Source organism: Pelodiscus sinensis, chromosome 25 (assembly GCF_052426305.1).
Source record: "Pelodiscus sinensis isolate ZL-2025 chromosome 25, ASM5242630v1, whole genome shotgun sequence".
Lineage (NCBI taxonomy): Eukaryota > Metazoa > Chordata > Testudines > Trionychidae > Pelodiscus > Pelodiscus sinensis.
Genome location: NC_143076.1, coordinates 4777240 through 4797622, shown reverse-complemented (window position 1 = coordinate 4797622; position 20383 = coordinate 4777240). Strand labels below are relative to the sequence as shown.

The 20383-nt window shown below is 47.7% G+C and overlaps 2 protein-coding genes across 2 annotated transcripts in view; both read left to right on the top strand.

Annotated features, from left to right (window-relative positions):
* Positions 1 to 8078, top strand: part of LOC102455781 (uncharacterized) — a 133811-nt gene extending 125733 nt beyond the window's left edge. Inside the window, exons 81-83 of the mRNA XM_089773316.1 lie at positions 294 to 423; positions 2758 to 2889; positions 6419 to 8078. Coding sequence (XP_089629442.1) covers positions 294 to 423; positions 2758 to 2889; positions 6419 to 6634 — 478 coding nt within the window. The 3' untranslated portion in view covers positions 6635 to 8078. The remainder of the gene's footprint in view (positions 1 to 293; positions 424 to 2757; positions 2890 to 6418) is intronic.
* Positions 8079 to 8113: 35 nt separating this feature from the next.
* Positions 8114 to 17802, top strand: LOC112544723 (uncharacterized). Its single transcript, XM_025181434.3, has 7 exons — positions 8114 to 8900; positions 9223 to 9260; positions 11766 to 11852; positions 13985 to 14101; positions 14267 to 14341; positions 16470 to 16574; positions 16674 to 17802. Exons 1-7 carry the CDS (start codon positions 8788 to 8790, stop codon positions 16748 to 16750), a joined length of 612 nt encoding a protein of 203 aa, XP_025037219.3. The 5' UTR covers positions 8114 to 8787; the 3' UTR covers positions 16751 to 17802.
* The last annotated feature ends 2581 nt before the right edge of the window (positions 17803 to 20383 follow it).

Genomic DNA, 20383 nt, shown 5'->3' with positions numbered 1-20383 from the left:
TGAAGAAGTTAGTGTGCTTTACTGAAGCCCTAGGGAGGGGGTGAGATTCAGAGCTCCATACACAACTTCAAAACACTGTCTACACAGCTAGCCCTTCTAGCCCAGATCCATAGCCTTTGCCTGTGTAGGCATACCCTGTCAGACTTGCTTCCAGGCTTGAGATGAGATTGCAAGTGAATCAGTTCATTCATCCTCTTTCCCCAACTCCCCTCCCATCTATCGCAGGTGAACAAGGAACTAAAGTGGAAACTCTGGAGAGTGATGGAAGGGCCTGTTGTGTTTTCTGTGTCTAGGTTGCAACATTACCGATGTTTTCAGCTTCAGGCGGAGATTCGGGCTATGATGGAAAGCTCAAACAGAAAAGAAATAATGAAATGGCATGGCGAGGGGGATAATAAAAATGCAGATTCCTCTGGCATTCAGGTCAGTCATTTGGGCTTAAACTGCAGCAAGGGAGGTTTAGGTTGGACATTAGGAAAAAGTTCCTAACTGTCAGGGTGGTTAAACACTGGAATAAATTGCCCAGGGAGGTTGTGAAATCCCCATCTCTGGAGATATTTAAGAGCAGGTTAGATAAATGTCTATCAGGGATGGTCTAGACAGTATTTGATCCTGCCATGAGGGCAGGGGACTGGACTCGATGACCTCTCGAGGTCCCTTCCAGTCCTAGTATTCTATGATTCTATGATTCATAGGCTGTGGGCCTGTCTCAGAAGGTGACCCCGCTTGGTATACTCTCCTGCAGCCATAGCATGATGGGCCCACCCATCCTCCATCCGCCAGAGTGCCAGAAATAGTCCAATGTGTCCTTCAGTACAAAAGGCCCTTTTGGGAATTACTTCTACAAAAGAAAGGATCATGCACATAACAAATACTAACACTGTAATCCAGGCAATACAGTAAAACTCCATTGGTCCGGCATCCAATGCTCCGGCACCATCAGGAACCTGGAAGTGCTCTGGCTTCTGGACAATTGGAGCTGTTCTGCGCCCGGCTTCCCCGATTCAGCTGCTGCTGAAACTGACCAGCAGCTGAATTGGGGAAGCCGGGGGCAGAGCCGCTGGGGTGCTGCCGGGTTGGTCCCGTAGTGCTGCCCCTCGGCGCTACCAGACCAACCCAGCAGCACCCCAGCTGCTCTGTCCCAGGCGTCCCAGATTCAGCCGCTGCTGAAACAGACCAGCAGCGGCTGAATCAGGGATGCCTGCGGCAGAGCCGGACTATTGGAAGGGGGGGCTATGAGGGGTCTGGGATGGCATCCCTCCCACCCCACTCCAGACCCCTCATTGACCCCCCTTCCGATAGTCCGGCATATTTGATAATCCGGCACCCCCTGAGTCCTAAAGGTGCCGGATTATCGGAAGTTTACTGTACATCAGATAGAGTTCCGGTGTCCCCTGCCCTCACTCTCTGGCCCAACCGTGGTGTCCCTCACCACACCCTGGCTCTCCAGCCCAGCCACAGTGCCCCGCAACACATACCAGAGTCCCTCTCCATGACCCGACTTCCTGATCCCTCCCCAACATCCCTCACCATGCTCCGGCTCTTCAGAACAGCCTCTATGGCCTGCTGGCTTCAGCTCTCTGACTCCAAGAGCCAGAAAGCATCTTCCTCTGCTGCTCTCAGTGTTCAGGTTTCTCTGGGCTTGCCTGTCTCTGGCTCAGTTTGGATGCCCAGTTTGACACCTCCTAAAGGAGCGTGAAGTTCTGAAAGTGCCAAGGACCTGTCCTCTTGGTAGACAGGCACTCAAAAGCTCTAGTAACTTTGGAAAGCCTTGTTAGTGTGACAGACGAGGAGACGTTCTTCCAAGAATTGGCTTGTCTGTGAGTAGGTGCTCTGCCCTGCACTCTTTAGTGTCACTCTTGCTAAGAGAGCCTGGGGCTCTACTCACAGCCACTGCTCTGCTACCCTTTCTTCTTGTGGGTTTTACAGCACCTGTGATCTCCCACATGCCTTGCATGTCTAACTGTCCCCAGCACAGACTGCTGCTAGGAAAAGCTGTATTAGGTAGTGTGATCTTCCTGGTGCTTTTTTCATATTTATTCCACCTCTGCATCCAAGCACTATGTATTTCCATGTGGAAAGGTTCAGGGCTTCAGTTCCTTTCAGTGTTAATGTAACCACCACCAGGTGGATTTGAACCTGGGAAGCAGAGTTTAGGAGCCTCTATCCTCTGAGCTAAAAGCCAGCTGGCTCTCAGCCCATGCTGTAGAGTTCTCTTGGTCTTAACTGTTGCTGTGGTCTAGGTACCACTTGGATTGTTCAGTAACCACACTAGGGCTATGTCTACACTCGTGGCTTCTTCTGCGAGTAATATGCAAATGAGGCTAAGCGTGGAATATCGCCGAGCCTCATTTGCATGCCTAATGAGCCACCATTTTTTTCAGAAGAGGCTCTTGCGCAAGAAGGAGAGTCTACACTGCCCCTTCTTGCGCAAGAAAACCCCTCTTGTGCAATGTCGTTCTTCCTCTCAAGTAGTAGGTGTAACGACATTGCGCAAGAGGGTTTTTCTTGCGCAAGGAGGGGCAGTGTAGACGCTCCTTCTTGCGCAAGAGCCTCTTCTGAAAAAAATGGTGGCTCATTAGGTATGCAAATGAGGCTCGGCGATATTCCACGCTTAGCCTCATTTGCATATTACTCGTGCAAGAAGCCGCGAGTGTAGACATAGCCTTGGTGTGTGGGTTATGTTAATTGACTTGATCATGCACTGGAGGGCTCTTTGACTGAAGGGTCTCAGTAGCCTATGTTCTCTTGTGGAAGGCTGCAAAGCTGGAGGAGACGCTGGATGGGCTGAATGAGGAGTTCTTCCAGCTTACAGTGCAGGCGTTGGCAAGCCAGGAGGAGGAGGAACTACTGGACCAGAAGCTCAAAATCCGGGAGGAATCATTTGCGGTATGAGCCACTTTTAATCGATTTGGTGCATTGACCAAACAGAAGTGTCCACAACAGCTGACCTTCACCTTGGGTGCAACCCTTAATGATTCAGTCTCCTATGCTGCAGAAGGTCAGGGAGGAGAGCCAGGTTAGGTGAACAATTCAGACATCCTCCAACCAATTTCCTTTTCCCCTGCAGACCCTTAACTCCAGTATCTGGAGTTTAATTCACTGAACAAAGGGAAAGTTTTTCCTCCAGGATAAAGTCTTGTATCGTGCACTTTACACTGTAAGGTTGTGTTCCAATCACTTAGTCTTCCATTGTGACACACATGACATTGCATCATGCTGCATGCAGGCTGACAACTCTGTGCTTCAGGCATCTAGCCCCAGAAGATAGGTGGCGTAACAAGGTCAGTGAGACACTTCCCTATGCATCCCACCAAACGAGATATCTGCTGAAGCACAGCGAAAAGGAGAAGGTGGCTGGGATTGGATTATGCAAGTGTATTGAGCTTTGTGATCATTAGCAGAACCCAAATTTCTCTGGGGCCTTCGCAGGGCATTCTGTGATTTAGAGCGTTTCATAATTTTATTGTCTGTGGGAGTCCATCAGATCAGCTTTTACTGGAACATGGAAGCAGTGTAGACTAGTGGTTGGAGCAGGGAACAGAACCAGGCATCTTCAGTTCTATTCCTAGCTCTTTGCCAGTTTCCATGTATGATCTTGGACATGTCATAACTTCCCTATCCCTCAATTTCTGCATCCATAAAATGGGCTGTAAGTATTACTTTCACAGCGGCTATGAGGGTTTATTCATTGGAACATGAAAAAAACTTTGCAGACTTTTATGTTGCAACCAAATAAGATAATTAATCACATTTCAAACATTGCATGAATGAGCTACAGCGCCCAGAGGAAATTGCAACTTTCCAGAGCCCTCTGTAGAAAATTTGGAAAAAACATTCAGTTGAAAAAGCGTCCTGCTTGTGTGTCTTATTTCTTGTTGTTCTTCCCCTTCATATCTTGTCACTATGGATAGTTGCATGAATACAGATTTTCTGTTTACTAAGAGCTCGTCTGTCAGAGCTTTCCGTTAGTATCATCACAGATAGTTGCTGTGGAGATGGATTATGGTGCAACCGAAGTTTGTGACTTTCAGTGGGGATTAACCTGCAGGAGGATGAAGATCCTGGTTTTCTTTATGCGAATGCATCCCTGGCAATAAATGAGAGAACAAAAGTTTGCAAATAAACAGAATGGCTTCTAGATGGAAAATACTCCAGGAGATAGATGTGAATCTTTGAGACAATGTCCAGTTTTAAAATTTGGTAACTAAGGGTATGTCTACACTACAAAGTTAATTCAAACAAACAAAAGTTAGTTCGAATTAACTTTGATAGGCGCTACACAGGCAAACCGCTAGTTCGAACTTAATTCGAACTAGTGGAGCGCTTAATTCGAACTAGGTAAACCTCATTCTACGAGGACTAACGCCTAGTTCAAATTAAGTAGTTCGAATTAAGGGCTGTGTAGCCACTTAATTCGAACTAGTGGGAGGCTAGCCCTCCCCAGCTTTCCCTGGTGGCCACTCTGGGCACCACCAGGGAAACTCTTCTGCCCGCCTCCCGGCCCCGGACCCCTTAAAGGGGCACGGGCTGGCTACAGTGCCCGTGCCAGTTGCAAGCCTGCCAGCACCCAGCCAGCAGACCCTGCACCTGGCACGGCACGAGCCAGCCACCCGCTGCCACACAGCCCTCTGCCTCTTCCCAGGACCAGGCTGGCAACTCCCAGGAGCCTGCCCGGGGCTGCAAGAGGCGGGCGCCCGCCTGGTCTAGTGCGGACATCGTGGACCTCATCCATGACCTCCACACTAGGCACAGGAAAGTGGCCGTCTAGGGCAGGATAGCTGCCAGCCTGGCCACCCAGGAGCAGGTGTCCATGAAAATCAAGGTGGTCCAGTGAAACCCCCGACCCTGAACCCTGAGCTTAGAATGGCCGTACTGGGTCAGACCAAAGGTCCATCTAGCCCAGTAGCCTGTCTGCCGACAGCGGCCAACACTAGGGACCCTGGAGGGGATGGACCGAAGACAATGACCAAGCCATTTGTCTCGTGCCATCCATCTCCAGACTTCCAAAACAGAGGCCAGGGACACCATTTCTATCCCCTGGCTAATAGCACTCCACAGACCCAGCCTCCATGAATTTATCTAACTTCTCTTTAAATTCTGTTATAGTTCTAGCCTTCACAGCCTCCTGCAGCAAGGAGTTCCACAGGTTGACTCTTTGCTTTGTGAAGAACAACTTTCTTTTATTAGTTTGAAGCCTGCTACCCATTCATTTCATTTAGTGTCCTCTAGTCCTTCTATTATGGGAACTAATGAAGAACTTTTCTTTATGCATCCTCTCCACACCACTCATGCTTTTATAGACCTCTATCATATGCCCCCTCAGTCTCCTCTTTTCTAAGCTGAGAAGTCCCAGTCTCTTTAGCCTCTCTTCATATGGGACCTGTTCCAAACCCCTGATCATTTTAGTTGCCCTCCCCTCTCCCACCCTCTCTCTTCCCCTCTCCCACCTCCTTTTCCCAGTCTCCCCAAGTTTTGTTAAATAAAGAGTTTCTATTTTTGAACACACGTGTCCTTTATTTTGTACATCAGGAAGGGGGGCTAGGGAAGGGTAAGTGGAAGGAGGTGAGGGAGGAATGGGGTACGAGCCCCCGATGGGGAGGACTGGGGTGGCTCTGCGGGCTCCTCTCCTGCAGCCCCCCGATTGACCCCCCCTGAATGGCAGCCTGCGGCAAGTGTAGCCGGGCTGATGGCCGAGTGCTGTGATGTGCCAAGTGAGGGCATTCAGGGCACTCCAAGACAGGACTGCTTTGCTGTCCCTCATCGAGTTAGACAAGCGAGCAGGGAACCCCTGAGAACTGTCTGTCTGGGGTGGAGGTCGGGACCCTTTAAGCACAGCCCTCGGCTAGCCTGAGACAGCAGCTCCACGCTCTAAGTCCTAATCTGATGCCCTGCCGGCACTGCTTCCGGCCATCCTTAACCTCGGTTCAGGGTCCACTCAATGTGGACATGTTAGTTCGAATTAGGTCTAGATGCACTAGTTCGAATTAGCTTAGTTCGAATTAACTAATTCGAATTAAGTTAGTTCGAATTAGCGCTGTAGCGTAAACAGACCCGAAAATAGTTGGTGTGAGATACTGGGTAGTATCTACATTGCAAATGGAAGAGTGAGGGCAATACATATAGATGTGCCCGGGTTACCTTTGATCCAATTAACTGAACTAATTGCACAGATTTGTGTTCTGCCACATCTTCACTACAGTGGAAAGGTCTATATGTGCTGCAATCACACAAATGACAGTTTTTCACTCAAAAGTGGAGTCAAAGGACAAACTGGGACTAAAATCCAGGTCCCTTGGTTCTTAGTGCTACGTTCTACCCACTGGGCCAGGCTGCCTCAGAAAAGTTGGACTAGTTACTTGCTGTAGTCTAACTCCATAGGAGTGCGCTATTGTTTTGTTTTACATTTTTGTGGCAGACACGGGGCATGATTCATGAAGAAGAGGCACAACACTTCGCAGAGCAGCTGGAATTCTGGGCCACAAAGAAAGACCAGGCCCAGTTGCTGGAAATTAAGAGGAGCTGTATTGCTCAGAGAATTCAAGACATAGAATCTGAACTTTTTCACCTTCTGCAAACCACAACAGCCATCAGTTCATCTCCTGGAGTCCAGCAATCCTACTGTACTAGCTAAAAGCATCCAGCTGATGACATTCCATCATTGCTGGGGCTAACAGCCCTGTGAGCACATAAATCCTAATTTCCATGAGGAATTCACACATTGCAAACGTAGTACATATATAGAGACACTTAGCCATCAGCACATGCATGATGTGGCTTCTGGGGGCACAGATGGCAGAAATACATGCACAGAAACAAAGACACTGATGGATATAATTTGAGAGAAATACATATGTTCATGAAGAGATGTACATGTACAAAGAGATTTTCATATGCACATTGATAGATACACACTGTGATTCCTATATATGCATTCATTGCAGCTGTGAAGACATAGACTTAAATGTATTCCTACTTGCTGTTAGTCATCCCTAATTCTGCAGGCTTGAAAATAACATAATGTTCTTAACATGGTTCACTGATTCTGAATATACCACTCTCAATTGGAGACACAAAAACAGAATAGGAAATTAGACTCTTCACATACGTTGTAGGTAATCCATCAGCAAAATAAATAATGCGTATCTCATGCAGGTTGCACCATTAAGGTTATTTGTTTTCCTGGAGAAAAAAAAGGGTATTTTGGTCCTGCATGGTCTGACTTTAATAGCTTGTGAACATGAACTCAAGCAGCAATGTCAGTTCCAAGGAGGGTGGATCAGGAAATACCAAAGATGTCTGTAACAATAATGGATTGTTGGCCCTCGTGCTGAATTTCATAGATCTGTTACCAAATTGCTAATTAATAGTAAAGCTTGGCCCTTTTCATCCATGAATCTCAAAGCAATTTACATTGGCATGGTGAATTACAAATTTAGAAAGAAAGAATGTTCTAGAAGGTAAAAATGCAAGTGTGTGTGTAAAGGGGAATGGTTGCTGTGATTTACGGAGTGATTTTAAATTAACATATTTGAAAACCTTCAGATTTAAAACATACTTTGGCGTCCAGATCATTTTTGTTCTGGAGAATTCTGATCATTGGAGGTTAATGTGACAGTTTTGTATTGTAAATTTTTCATGTCTCAAAAACCAAGTTAAATGAAGAAATAGGAAAACAAATGGACAGAATTTTAGCCATTTTCGTCCTTGTTGTTATCCCCCTTGTTTCATGAGGCTCTTTTGTACCATAAACATGTAATCCAGAGGCACTGAGACCACTACAAGGGAGAGTGAAGCGTGCTCTACAGCTTTAGCAGACAGCCAAGTGACTTTAGCCCACCTGCCGGCGACCCCAGTTCGTCAGCTTTACACACAACTACCAAGTCTTACTTCTTTGAGCTTCATATTCAGTATCTCCTGCTAGCAAGGAAGGATTTTGCAATGAACTTAAATGGGATGTTTCAAATCTCTTTTAAATTGTCACTGTTCTCGCCCTACTTTCAACTGTTTGTGCTGTGTAATAACGGGAAAGGAGTAACTCTGCTCTCTAGTCAGGCTGGGAAAGGGTTGAACAATTCCCTGACATTCAGCCTCTTTTCCTGAAGGGACTCCTGCTGGGGGAGCATGGGAGCACAGTAGTTGTAAATTCTCTCCCAGTACAATTCCTTGGATCTCTCTCTGCTGCCAGTGGCTAGGACTGGAGTAGCCACAAACTCTCTCTGCAGCCAGTGTGCCCACGCTGTTCTGGACAGCTTCTCCGGCTGAGAGGGTGGGGTTGGTGCATAGTAGAGAGAACTCCCATCTGGGCATCCAACACACCTATCCCAGCGCCTCTGGCTGAGATTAGAGTGGCTGCCTGCAGCACGGATCTTGAAACAGAAGATTTATGATCTTTTTAAAAAAATCCGTCCCTTCCACTTGTCAGCCCTGCCTGTAAAGAAGGGCAAATGGAGTCTGTCGTGGCTGTGAAATGTGCCTGAGTTCTGTAGTGCAAGTCAGGAGCCTCCTCTCTCCCTTTCTCCCCGGGTGCCTTCCTGTCAATTCGAAGCAAGGGAAAGTAAGGGAAAGTTTCCTGGCAAGGAGCCAGCATAACACCGTGGCAACCTGCACAAGCAGGTGCCCACTAGTAGATTCCAGCAGCCTCTGCCTGGTCCCTTTAGTTGATAGAAACAATATTTATTCAGCTGTTGCCTCATGAAGAGGCTTTTGAGCCCCGCTGGTTCCTAAGCACAAACAATGTTTACAGGGCAATTCTACAGGTGGCATCATCAGGGAGAGTAACAAGTCATGCTGGCACCTGGCAGTCGGGACAGACATGTTCAGTTTGGCTTCTACAGGGTGATTGCCTGGTCGGATGTGAAGGAATTTCAGGGTCCTTCTCCTGGGGGAAGTTTTTCCAGGTACTCACCCTTCTTAGATATTATTTCCCTCATTCTGTGCCGGTTGATTGTGACTTTCCCTGGCCTGCACAGGCAAACTGGAACACGATGGCTGGTATTACTGTTGCAGCTCCACCTTGGGAAGATACAGTCACTTACCAGCATCCTGGGTGAGTTTTTAGCCAAGGATAGAGCAAGAGAAGTCCAGGGAACACAACTTGTCTGGGAGCAAACAGCTAACTCCAAGCATTTGCAAGGGGCTCTTAAGTCTGACTCTGGGATTGCTTTTCTGTGTCAGTATAAGACAGTGGGAACATTGTCATGGGTCTCTTCCTTTTCCTAGGCTATTGGCAGAAATGTTTATAACGGTGCTTCATGGAGGTAAGTGACTTTCCAGCCTCTGATTTCTGTTGCCTCTTTCTTGTCCATAAGGAATGTTTAGCTACTCAAGACAAGAGGCAATGAAGCCTGCATTCCTTTCCCTCCTGGGTATACTGGTTTTGACAGGGGGAAAAATATATATTGCATGGGAAGTGGTTTTCTTTTTCAAAAGTTCCTACAAAAATACTTGGTTCCCCCCCCCCCCCCTCCCATGCCAATATTAGGAGATAAGTGAAAAGTTTTCTAGGTGAAATTTTCAAAAATATCTAAGTGACTTTTCAAAAATTATTTTGACTCAGATTTTCAAAAGCTATTTAGGCATTACTAGGCTCAGCACTGCAATCCCTAACTGATTCGGGCACCTAAATCTCATTTGCAAAAGGGATTTAGGATCTTTATAGACAAAATCTCCTTGACAGTTGATGAATTTATAATTCAAATGTCTAAATCACAGTTTAAAACTAAATCAGTAAGGCATTGAAATGTAGAGCACAACAGTTCCTCAATACCTTTAAAAATCTGCCCCTATGGGACTGAAAGAGCCTAAGGCTTCATCTATACCTAAAATGTAGGTCACTCTAGCACTGTGAAAAATTCACACCCTGTGTGCTGCTCTTAGGTCTTATTGTAAATGCAGCTAGGTCAGCACGTGAATTCTTCTGTCAACATAGTGATTTCCTCTCGATGGGGTGGATTACAGCAATGGAAAACACTTCCTCTTCTGTTTGTATAGCAAATGTATGGGCTACAAGTGTTGAGAGTATATAGTGCAGACATATCCTTAGCCTCACTGAGGACAGGTCTACACTAGACCCGGCAGCTCGGTTTAAGGTATGCAAGTCCAGCTACGCAGCATGTGTAGCTGGAGTTGGCTTATGGAAGGAGCTGCCCTCAGTGTTCGATTTATGGGTCTATAGTAGACTAAATCAAACACCAGAAGATCAACCGCTGGAGCGTCAATCTTCCAGGAAGTATAGAGATGCCCTCAGAGTCATGCATCTGAAGAAGTGGGTCTTTGCCTACGAAAGCTTATGCTCCAACACTTCTACTAGTCTATAAGGTGCCACAGGACTCCTCACCGCTTTTGCAGATTCAGACTAACATGGCTACCCCTCTGATACTTGACATCAGAGTCAGTGGGTCTTAGACCAGCTCCTCAAAGCTATTCAGCTGCCTCACTCCCATTGCTTTCAATGAGAGATTGCCATCTAAATATCTTTGAGGGTCTGGGCCTTTGTCCCCTCGGCACCTAAATCACATTGAATATAGCGCTTACTGCTCTTAAGTTACATAGGCATTTTTGATGGTTGACGTCTGGGACAAAGTCGTCCAGCAACTGGAGATGGAGATAAGCCGCAAATGCTGGAACCACAACCAGACCCAAAATTCTCTGTGCTGGGTGTTAGGATCCTGGATTTTACCATAGCAATAAACTCAAACAAGGATGTGCATTATTGGTCTGCTGGTGCATCCCTGATATGTGCCCTTTGCAGCACAAGGAAAAGGAGGGTGCTGATACCCTGCTAACTATAACCCTCCCTCACTTCTTTGCCATTGGAGTATGGCTTTGGAGGACTTTTGTGCAACATATTCTTTCACTCTCCATAATGGCTCCTAGAAAAGGGTAAAGCAAATTTTAAAAAAACATTATAAATACAATTTCTATGCTATTTTGAATGGATTTATTGTTTGCAATTGTTTTCTAGCTCGATCGTCTGTGATCTCCTAACAGCCACCATTGAACCATACCTCAGAGTGATTCCTGCTTAGCCAGGAAAGAGGAGCAGGACCAGCAAGTTACCCTCACATCCCAAATTCAATCATCCTCTACAGTGACTCCTGCTGGGAGAGGCTGGGCCAGAATAGCTTAGGGTATGTCTACACTGCCACCCTAGTTCAAACTAGGAAGGCTAATGTAGACATTCGAACTTGCAAATGAAGCCCGGGATTAAAATATCCTGGGCTTTATTTGCATCTTCCCAGGCACCACCATTTTTAAATGCCCGGTAGTTTGGACTCCCTCCTCATTGCAGGACGAGTAACAGTAGTTAAAATTAGGAGCTTTAATTCAAACTACCTAGCCCGTGCCACGTGTAGCCATGGACAGGGAGTCCAAACTACCAGGCATTTAAAAATGGTGGTGCCTGGGAAGATGCAAATAAAGCCAGGGATATTTTAATCCCGGGCTTCATTTGCAAGTTCGAATGACTACATTAGCCACCCTAGTTCGAAGTAGGGTGGCAGTGTAGACATACCCTTAGGGACAAAGCTTTTGGTTTGGTGCTGAGCTCCTGGAGAGGTCTGATCTGGGGGAAGAAGGAAGACAGACATTTGTACTTGCGTCCCAAGCTTAGTATCTTGTAACAAGGGTGAAAACGGGAGCAAAATGGTAGGGATGGGGTCACAGTGAACACGTCCTAGGGCCCCATATTTCTCTTGATAGGCCTGCTCCCTGCGACCTCAAGGAGGTTTAAGTTTTGCTCCATGAATTATGTCTCTCAACAGAAAATGAAAAGGCTCTTTTCAACATTCATTGCAAAGTCCAGCTACTCCTGGAGAGCATCAAACACTGCTGTAGCTGTGAGAATGAAGGTACAGTAGGTCATGGAGCCCTGCCAAGGGCTCCATCTTGTTACGGCTCTGCTTGATCATGCAGACTGGGATAAGACCAGGCTTCTGCTGCCCTTCAGTTGCAGGGTGGGGTGTCACCAAGCCATGTAGGGTTGAAAACTGACTTTCTTAGGATGACCAGGTATCTGGTTTTCAAGTGGAACATCCAATCAAAAAGGGACACTGGTGTCTCCAGTCTGCACCACCAACCCGACCATTAAAAGTCCAGTCAGCCATGCTGCAGGGGTGAGACAGGCTAGTCCTCTTCTGTCCTGGCACCGTGCTGCAGCCCCAGTGCAGCCAGTGGTTCTGGCTGCTGGATGGGGGAATCATGGGCTCCACCCCCACCCTGGGCCCTTGCTCTGCATTCCCATTGGCTAGTTCCCAGCCAAAGGGAGCTGAGGGAGCAGTGTCTGTGGGCAGGGGGACCAACAGACTTGCCAGGCCCCTGGGCAAGATGGGAGAGGCCAGCTCCACATTCTCAGAAGTGGTGGGGTCTCAGGCAGGGAGGGCAGGGCCTGATGTGTTTGCGCACATGGGTCCATGTCCTCTGGTGCGGACCATGCTGCCGCACGCTTTCCTGTGCCACCTCTGAGGGCTCCGATATGACCTTCATTTGAGAGGTCTTCCGCGAGACCTCTCCAAGCTGCCGACCGTCTACCAGGACCTCCTTCAGACCTAGAAGATGCTTTCAGTGGCCAGGTCCTTGGGAGCCACCATGGGGGCAGACCTCCTCGTGGAGCCCCTGCTACACAACCCCCATCTACGTGCACAGGTGGCAGAGTCCCTCTTGGGCACCACAGGTTGGTCCTGGCAGAAGTCGCCAGAATCAGACACCTCCTAGACTACGACCAGGGAGACTGGGTGGATCCTCTGGCACTGCCCAGCACACGGGGCTCTCCACCCTACGTACTCCCCGGTGCATGCTTCAGGAGGTGAAGGACGCTTTGCTGCCTGCTGCTCGGGTTTATCTCAACAGGATCCTGTGAGAGGGTACACCCTGCCCGCCCCCCTGATCTCTCCATAGGCCCCCAACCCCGCGTACCTTCCCGACCGCCACCCCCTCCTTACCCAAGCCGGCTGCACACGTTGCAGTCGGTCCCCTTTCGAACCACACTAAAGAGTCATCTGTACACACTCGTGCTTCACACTCTTCACTTCCCCACCCTCGTGTCCCACCCAGATACCGAGTGGCAGGACCTCCTTCCGCCAATAGAGGGTGGGGAACCCGAATGGACCAATCTCTATTCCACCTTGGTTCTACGTCTCACAAGAGACATCAGCTGGAGAATCTTCCACGGTGCTGGGAGCACGAGCATGTACTTGGCACAGTTCACCCCTGTTCCCGACACTTGCCCCTTCTGTGGCATTAGAGAGACCCTGGCGCACGTTTATCTCAAGTGCGCCTGCTTACAGCCCCTCTTTCAGCTCCTCCAGAACCTCTTGTTGAGGTTCTGGCTACACTTCTCCCCTCACCTATTAATTTACACACACCCCATCCATAGCCTCACACAGTCGCGGGACCTCCTCATCAACCTCCTGGCTACTGCCAAACTGGCAATTTATAAAACCAGGGAGCAGAGATTAGGTATGGGGGTGGGGGGAGGCTGTGACTGTGGAGCCTATTTCCGCTCCTGCATCTGTTCATGCATCCCGGCAGAGTTCCACTGGGTGGCATCCGCTGGCTCTCTTGAGACCTTCAAGGGGCAGTGGGCACTGTCCGGGGCTCTCTGATCGGTGTTCCTATCTGGTTCCCTCGTTTTAGCCCTTTGACCTTCACCCCCGTCCCTGTTTTTTCTTTTTTCTTGGTCCCCTGGAATTAGTTGGCATCTAGGGCTCTTTGGATCTTCCCTGTAGGTTGGGGGAGGGTCCTTTAATGGGGGTGGGCGAATGCCCATCCACCTCCCTGACCCAATAGGACCAAACTCCTGCAGCCCACTGCCTTCAGTCTGCCCCAGCGGTATGTTTATATTTACCTGTTGCGGATAATAGCTGCTTCTGTGTCAATGTTCATGCTCTGAATGAGCAATGTGTTCATTTTAAAGATGCTCTTCCTGCTCCCAGGTTTTATTTGCTCACTGGCCTTCAGCTCTTACCCACGTTATGCATTGCAGATGACATTGAGCTGGCAGATGTGAGTGGCCAGGTGAAGAATTTGCTTCAGAACCAACATCGCTGTGCCTCGGAGCTTCTGAGCGAGCGAGAGATCTGTGTCCTCCTCCGTGTCACAAGTAGGTACAGCATAGCCAGCGCCACGAGAGGAAAATGCCTCTGCATTTTGGCCACAAGCATTGTGATGGCTACAAAAGCAATGCCCAGTCCCAGTTCTGGCCACTAGATAGCACATCTGCAGGAGAAATGTTTCTCTCTCTATGAAATTCCTTTGTCCCTCACAGATGGTGGAGGTTCTTCAGAGGCAGTATTTACCCCACTGCTGAAAGATGAAGGCATAATTAATCCTAAATTCCTTGGTAAGTAGTGCTGCTAAACTAGATAGTTTTATGAGACTAATGTACAAAATGTATTAGGATGTTGGGTGTATTTCCAAGAGAAAGGACTATACCATCTCAGTTGTATTTCTCAGGAAGGAATCAAAGCCCAAGCCAAGCAAGAATGATTTAAATTTGTACTAGAAATATTTCTTTGCAGTTTCTTGGAGACAAATTGGCATTGTCAGAGGAGGGCAGCAGGCCTAGCATATCGGGGGCTGAGGCAGCTCTGAGTCACCTGAGAATAGTTAACTCGCTGAGTAACTGGGAGGCAGTCTCTTAGGCAGTAAAACACCTGGGCATGTATCAAGGATAACGATCTTAATTAGCAAAGGAACTTCTAAGCAGAAAGGCTGTTGCTGCTTCTGAGACTGAGGGATTACAGAGACACACTCCTTCCAGCAGACTGTTGAGAAACTGCTAGACAAAACCAACACCCCAAAGAGGGAGAAACAGATTAGAGCTATGGAAGAAAGATTAGAGAGGTAGGAAATAGCTCAGAGAACAAGGGATGGAGAAGGACTGGTTCTAACCCTTCAAACAAGGGACCAGAGCTGGAACTCGGGGAGTGGGTTGGCCTGAGTTCCCATATCTATTCCAGGGAGGGGTTTTTTAAGAGCAGAAGCTCCTAACTTTGGATACGTTGGATGGATTAACCCCTGCTAGCACCATGCCAGGGGGTGTGGTGCTTAGGAAGCAATGGTGCTCTTCCTTATGGGTGTTTACTTCCAAAGTGCCTCTGAATTTCTTTCCAGTCGGGGTGGTTTACTGGCATCTTAGACAGGAGCAGACTTGTCTCTGACTTGGTTAAGGAAAGTTTGTGTGCTGCAGGCAACGCATTTCTCTCCTGGGAAAGTATTTTGATCTAGGATTGAACTGGCCCAGCCTATCCTGGGAGTGACATGTGTTTTGGCCAGCACACTGCAGACCATAGAGAGGGATGCAGAGAGCAGGAAGAGCTTGTCTGGGCAACAGCCTTGCTGATGGCCCATGTGGCTTTGCCATGGCCAAAACCAGTTACCTAGGAGCTTTATGGCCTGATGGAGCTCTTGAACAATGGTTGGATCAGCTCAAGATAGGTAGCCAGTGTAAAAGTCCACCATAATGTCAATCAGTGACTGAGATGATTGATTTACTGCATAGACTCCCTGTCTCACAAGTGTGGGGTCACCAGGCCCTGCACCCCCTCTGCAGACAGATGTGACTCTCAGCCAGCAGGTGAAACAAAAAGTTTATTAGCCCACAGGGACACTGCGTCAACCAGACTTGTTAGCACAGAAACCAGAAGCAGTCAGTGTAATCCACATTGAGGAGAGAGGCCTTAGAACCAAGGGCCCTGCCCCCCATTTCTGCCTCCCCCAAATCAATGAGAGTCACACTCACACACAGCGCCCATCTACCCCCTGCAGCCAGCCCCATTTCCAGCCTTTGTCCAGCTACCTGGGCGAAAGGTGTCCCCTGTTTACCTCCTTTACAGAAGGCATCAGCCATTGTATACATGGGAAAGGCTGTCCCACCAACATTCCCACCATCATCTTCATATTGGTACAGTGCCCAGGGAAACTGAGGCCCATACATAGGGTTACTATAGAGTGCATATAATCCCCATTTTGTCGCACTCATTCACATTCAGGAGTACTGTTGTTGATTTGTATTTTGAAATTATATGGAATATTTTATCTGTAGCTCTCTAGGCACTTCACAAATGTTAAGTAACTAAGTAATGACACTCCTCCCACTTTTTCTGATCAGTATTATTATCCTCGTCATACAGTGGTGAAATTGAAGTACAGAACTGTTAAATGACTTGCACAAAGTCACCCAGTGAGTCAGTGGCAGAGTTGGAAATAAAACCCAGGAGTTCTCATGGCACTGGTGCTGTTTGTAATCACTCCTAGAGGGGGCCGGACTCAGTCTCTCAGAATAACTACTAGATTGCTCCTTAATCTTTCTTTTATTATTTTTAGCCTTTTATTTGTGTGTGTTGTGATATTAATTGCACAATTAGTGTAATAGTTGGTTTGGGTGAAATCAGATGAGTGCCAGGGAGGTACAAGTGTTGACATTTCCGAACTTTCCTAATCCGAGTGCTTTTCTCCTCTCTGTGAAGCTAAATTGGGGAACTGGGAAGATTCCAAGGTCTCTTCAACCAGAGTGAAAGCCAAAAAAGCAGGCAAAAAGACAAGTGTGCTCTTAGAGATTCCATCAGAAGAAGGTGAGTCTCTGAAACCTAATGAGGCCAGAGAGCTTAATCCTGTTCATACCCTTTGAATTTCCAGCAGCCACCCATCTGCACTGTGTGTTTCTGCTGCAGGTAAACAGAATCCATCGCCCCAAGGCAACAGGACTAAAATTATAGTGTCCTCTCCGAAACAATCCAGGAGACACTGAGAGTTGCATATACCAAGGGATGGTTGATGCTGACCTCTCCTTCCCAGCTGCTATTTGAAAATGTTTGATGTCTTCTGGCTTGTTCCTTGGAGAAGTGCCTTTTAGGGCTGACTCCAGGAGTCTGAGCCACTCGGAGCGTTCCATGCGTACATTGATTCTGAATGATCCCAGATTTGCTGTGGAAAAACTCCTCCATTCTCTGCTAGCCAATTGGAAAGGACGTGAGATAATGGCTTCCTTTCTGATGGCTCAAGGAAGAATGTAAAGTTGCATCAAGAGGGCATACTGTAATCTAAGCCTAGGCATGAAAGGGGTCCTTTTGGAGTGGGGCTCAATACTGGACTGATTAACTGTTAATTCAGCAGCTGAGTAAGGTCCACAAGTTCAGGGCCTAGAAGATTACTAGATTATTGGATGCAAACTGTAAAATGCAACCTGCACTGATGTCTTTGTTATTGTGTAACCAGTTTTATGGGTACTAGTTGGAGATTCTGTTGTTGCTTGTCTACTTTCTCTGTGTAAGGTCCACAAGTTCAGGGCCTAGAAGATTATTGGATGCAAACTGTAAAATGCAACCTGCACTGATGTCCTTGTTATTGTGTAACCGGTTTTATAGGTACTAGTTGGAGATTCTGTTGTTGCTTGTCTACTTTCTCTGTGTGATTCAGAATTCTACTTTGTTCCTTCTGATTGATGTAACATTTGCTTTGTGCTCTGTACTTCTTCCATTGGTGTGTCCTTGAACCACAAGGGCTATTTGTGTTGAATGTCTCTCCCTTACAGAGAGAAACTTCACAATAGTAGATTTCTTTGAAGTTACTTGGCATTTATACCCGAGCAATCAACAACAGAATTGGCCCCAACACGTGCAATTTTGACACTGTCCCTCCATGGTAGAGCCCTGCAACCCAAGAGGACCCAGCTGTAACTGTCATATTTGGGAAACGATGCAATCCTTGGGGACTCGGGTCACATCAGCTCTCTGCCTCCTGCCCAGGAGAACAATGACTCTGTCAAATAGTGATAGAAATGTAGCTGTGTTAATCTGGTGTAGCTGAAGCAAAATGCAGGACAATGTAGCACTTTATAGACTAACAAGATGGTTTATTAGATGATGAGCTTTCGTGGGCCAGACCCACTTCCTCAGATCAAACAGTGGAAGAAAATTGGCACAACCGTATATACCAAAGGATACAATCAAAAAAATGAACACATATGAAAAGGACAAATCAAATTTCAGAACAGAAGGAGGATGGGGGTCGGGGGGGGAGGTAAATGTCTGTGAGCTAATGATATTAGAGGTGATAACTGGGGGTGCTATCTTTGTAATGGGTGAGAATTAATGTCTTTGTTTAGACCTAAGCGTAAAGTGTCGAATTTAAGCATGAATGACAGTTCAGAGGATTCTCATTATCTCAACAACTTGATTACCTGCTTCAAAGACCTTTTAATGCCAGACTTGAAAGAGAATCCTCTGAACTGTCATTCATGCTTAAATTCGACACTTTATGCCTAGGCCTAAACAAAGACATTAATTATCTTACCCATTACAAAGATAGCACCCCCAGTTATTACCTCTAATATCATTAGCTCACAGACATTTACCTTCCCTCCCCCCCGCTCCCCATCCTCCTCTGTTCTGAAATTTGATTTGTTCTTTTCATATGTGTTCATTTTTTTGATTGTATCCTTTGGTATATACGGTTGTGCCAATTTTCTTCCACTATTTGATCTGAGGAAGTGGGTCTGGCCCACGAAAGCTCATCATCTAATAAACCATCTTGTTAGTCTATAAAGTGCTACATCGTCCTGTTTTTTGTTTCAATGACTTTGTCAGCGTGTCCCCCTGCTGCTGGCTGCTGCCGTCTTGCTTTGCTGTGCTGTAGAGTGAGCATGGCAAGGAGCTGCAATGCTTCTCACCACACAGCACAGGAGCAGGACAGACTGCACCAGCTCTTGGCAGAAGGGAAAATGACTTAGTCTCACACCCACCTGAGCAGATCATTTCAGATCTGAATTGGGCTAACAACTTAGCCCCAAACACGTCTCTGCTCTGTGGTACCTACTGGGCATGTATGACGGGGCGTCTCAGCCCTGCACTGGAACCCCCCCCCCCAAACGCTGGATCGGGAATGTCAAGAGAGGCAGAATCCCGGACGCCAGGGTGGGGTATTTAAAAGTGGCTAAGGAAGCCCGAGGGGAGGGAGGAGCTGCAGGAGAGGAGTGACGGTGACCGGAGACTGAGGAAGGTGAACACCAGAGCAAGCGATGCATGGACAACCAGGGTGAGCTTTAATCCGGGTCCACCGGGTGGACATGGATGTGGAACTAGGGAAGAAGTGACTCAGGACAGGGTTGTGGACCCCGTGAGTGGGGGAGTTTAGGGGCTACAGCCCCCTCCACTGAGTAGGGACCTAGGTCCCTACCTTAGGGCCCTGAGCTGGGGTTCAGAGAGAGGGAGGGCCTGAACCCACCTTCCCCGGTACCCCGAACGCTAAACTGGCCTTGTATGGGTAGGCACCCATCCAGGGTGACCCGCATAATACAAAATAAAACAAACCGTGCAACAGTTACTGGGCGCACAGGAGTAAACTGGTGTTTGGGGACAGACGAGAGTGGGAAAGACTCGAACCCCACAAGGGGAACACATAACACATGGTGGGCTGTGTCTAGACTGGCCAGTTTTTCTGAAAAATCAGCCGCTTTTCCGGAAAAACTTGCCAGCTGTCTACACTGGCCGCTTGAATTTCTGCAAAAGCACTGACTTCCTACTGTAAGAAATCAGTGCTTCTTGTGGAAATACTATGCTGCTCCCGTTCGGGCAAAAGTCCCTTTTGCGTAAAGCTTTTGCGCAAAAGGGCCAGTGTAGACAGCTCAGATTTGTTTTCTGCAAAAAAGCCCTGATCGCGAAAATGGCAATCGGGGCTTTTTTGTGGAAAAGCGCATCTAGATTGGCACAGATGCTTTTCCGTAAAAAGAGCTTTTGCGGAAAAGCGTCTGTGCCAATCTAGATACTCTGTTCCGAAAATGCTTTTAACGCAAAACTTTTCCGTTAAAAGCATTTTTGGAAAATCATGCCAATCTAAACGCAGCCGTGGAGAACGTGGGTACGTTCCCGGCCCCGAGGTAGGGGTCAGTAATGAGATAAGGAGATACATGAGGGATTAACAATATACTTATCACCAGGGAAAAATGGAGGTAAATAAGATCCTGGAGTGGCTGGTGGAAAACCAGAAACAGCAGCAGCAACAGCAGACACAGGCGCTGCAACGAATCTTGAACCAGTTTCAAGAACAGCAGGGTCAGATGCTCAGAGAACTCAAAGAAGCCCCGACCGGGGTAACCACCGGAGTAGTTGGAAGCCCCATGGCAGGAGAGGGGGTAGGAGCCGTAGGATCACAACTGCCGATACGCCTTACCAAGCTAGGACCAGAAGACGACCCAGAGGCGTTCCTGATTACATTTGAGAGAGTGGCCACGGCCGCCAAATGGCCACAGGAACACTGGGCGATGCTCCTGGCCCCCTACCTCTCTGGACCGGCCCAGCTGGCCTATAGGGGCATGTCGACCCGTGATGCCTTATGTTATTACAAGGTCAAGGAGGCAATCCTTGACCAACTCGGCGTCACACCT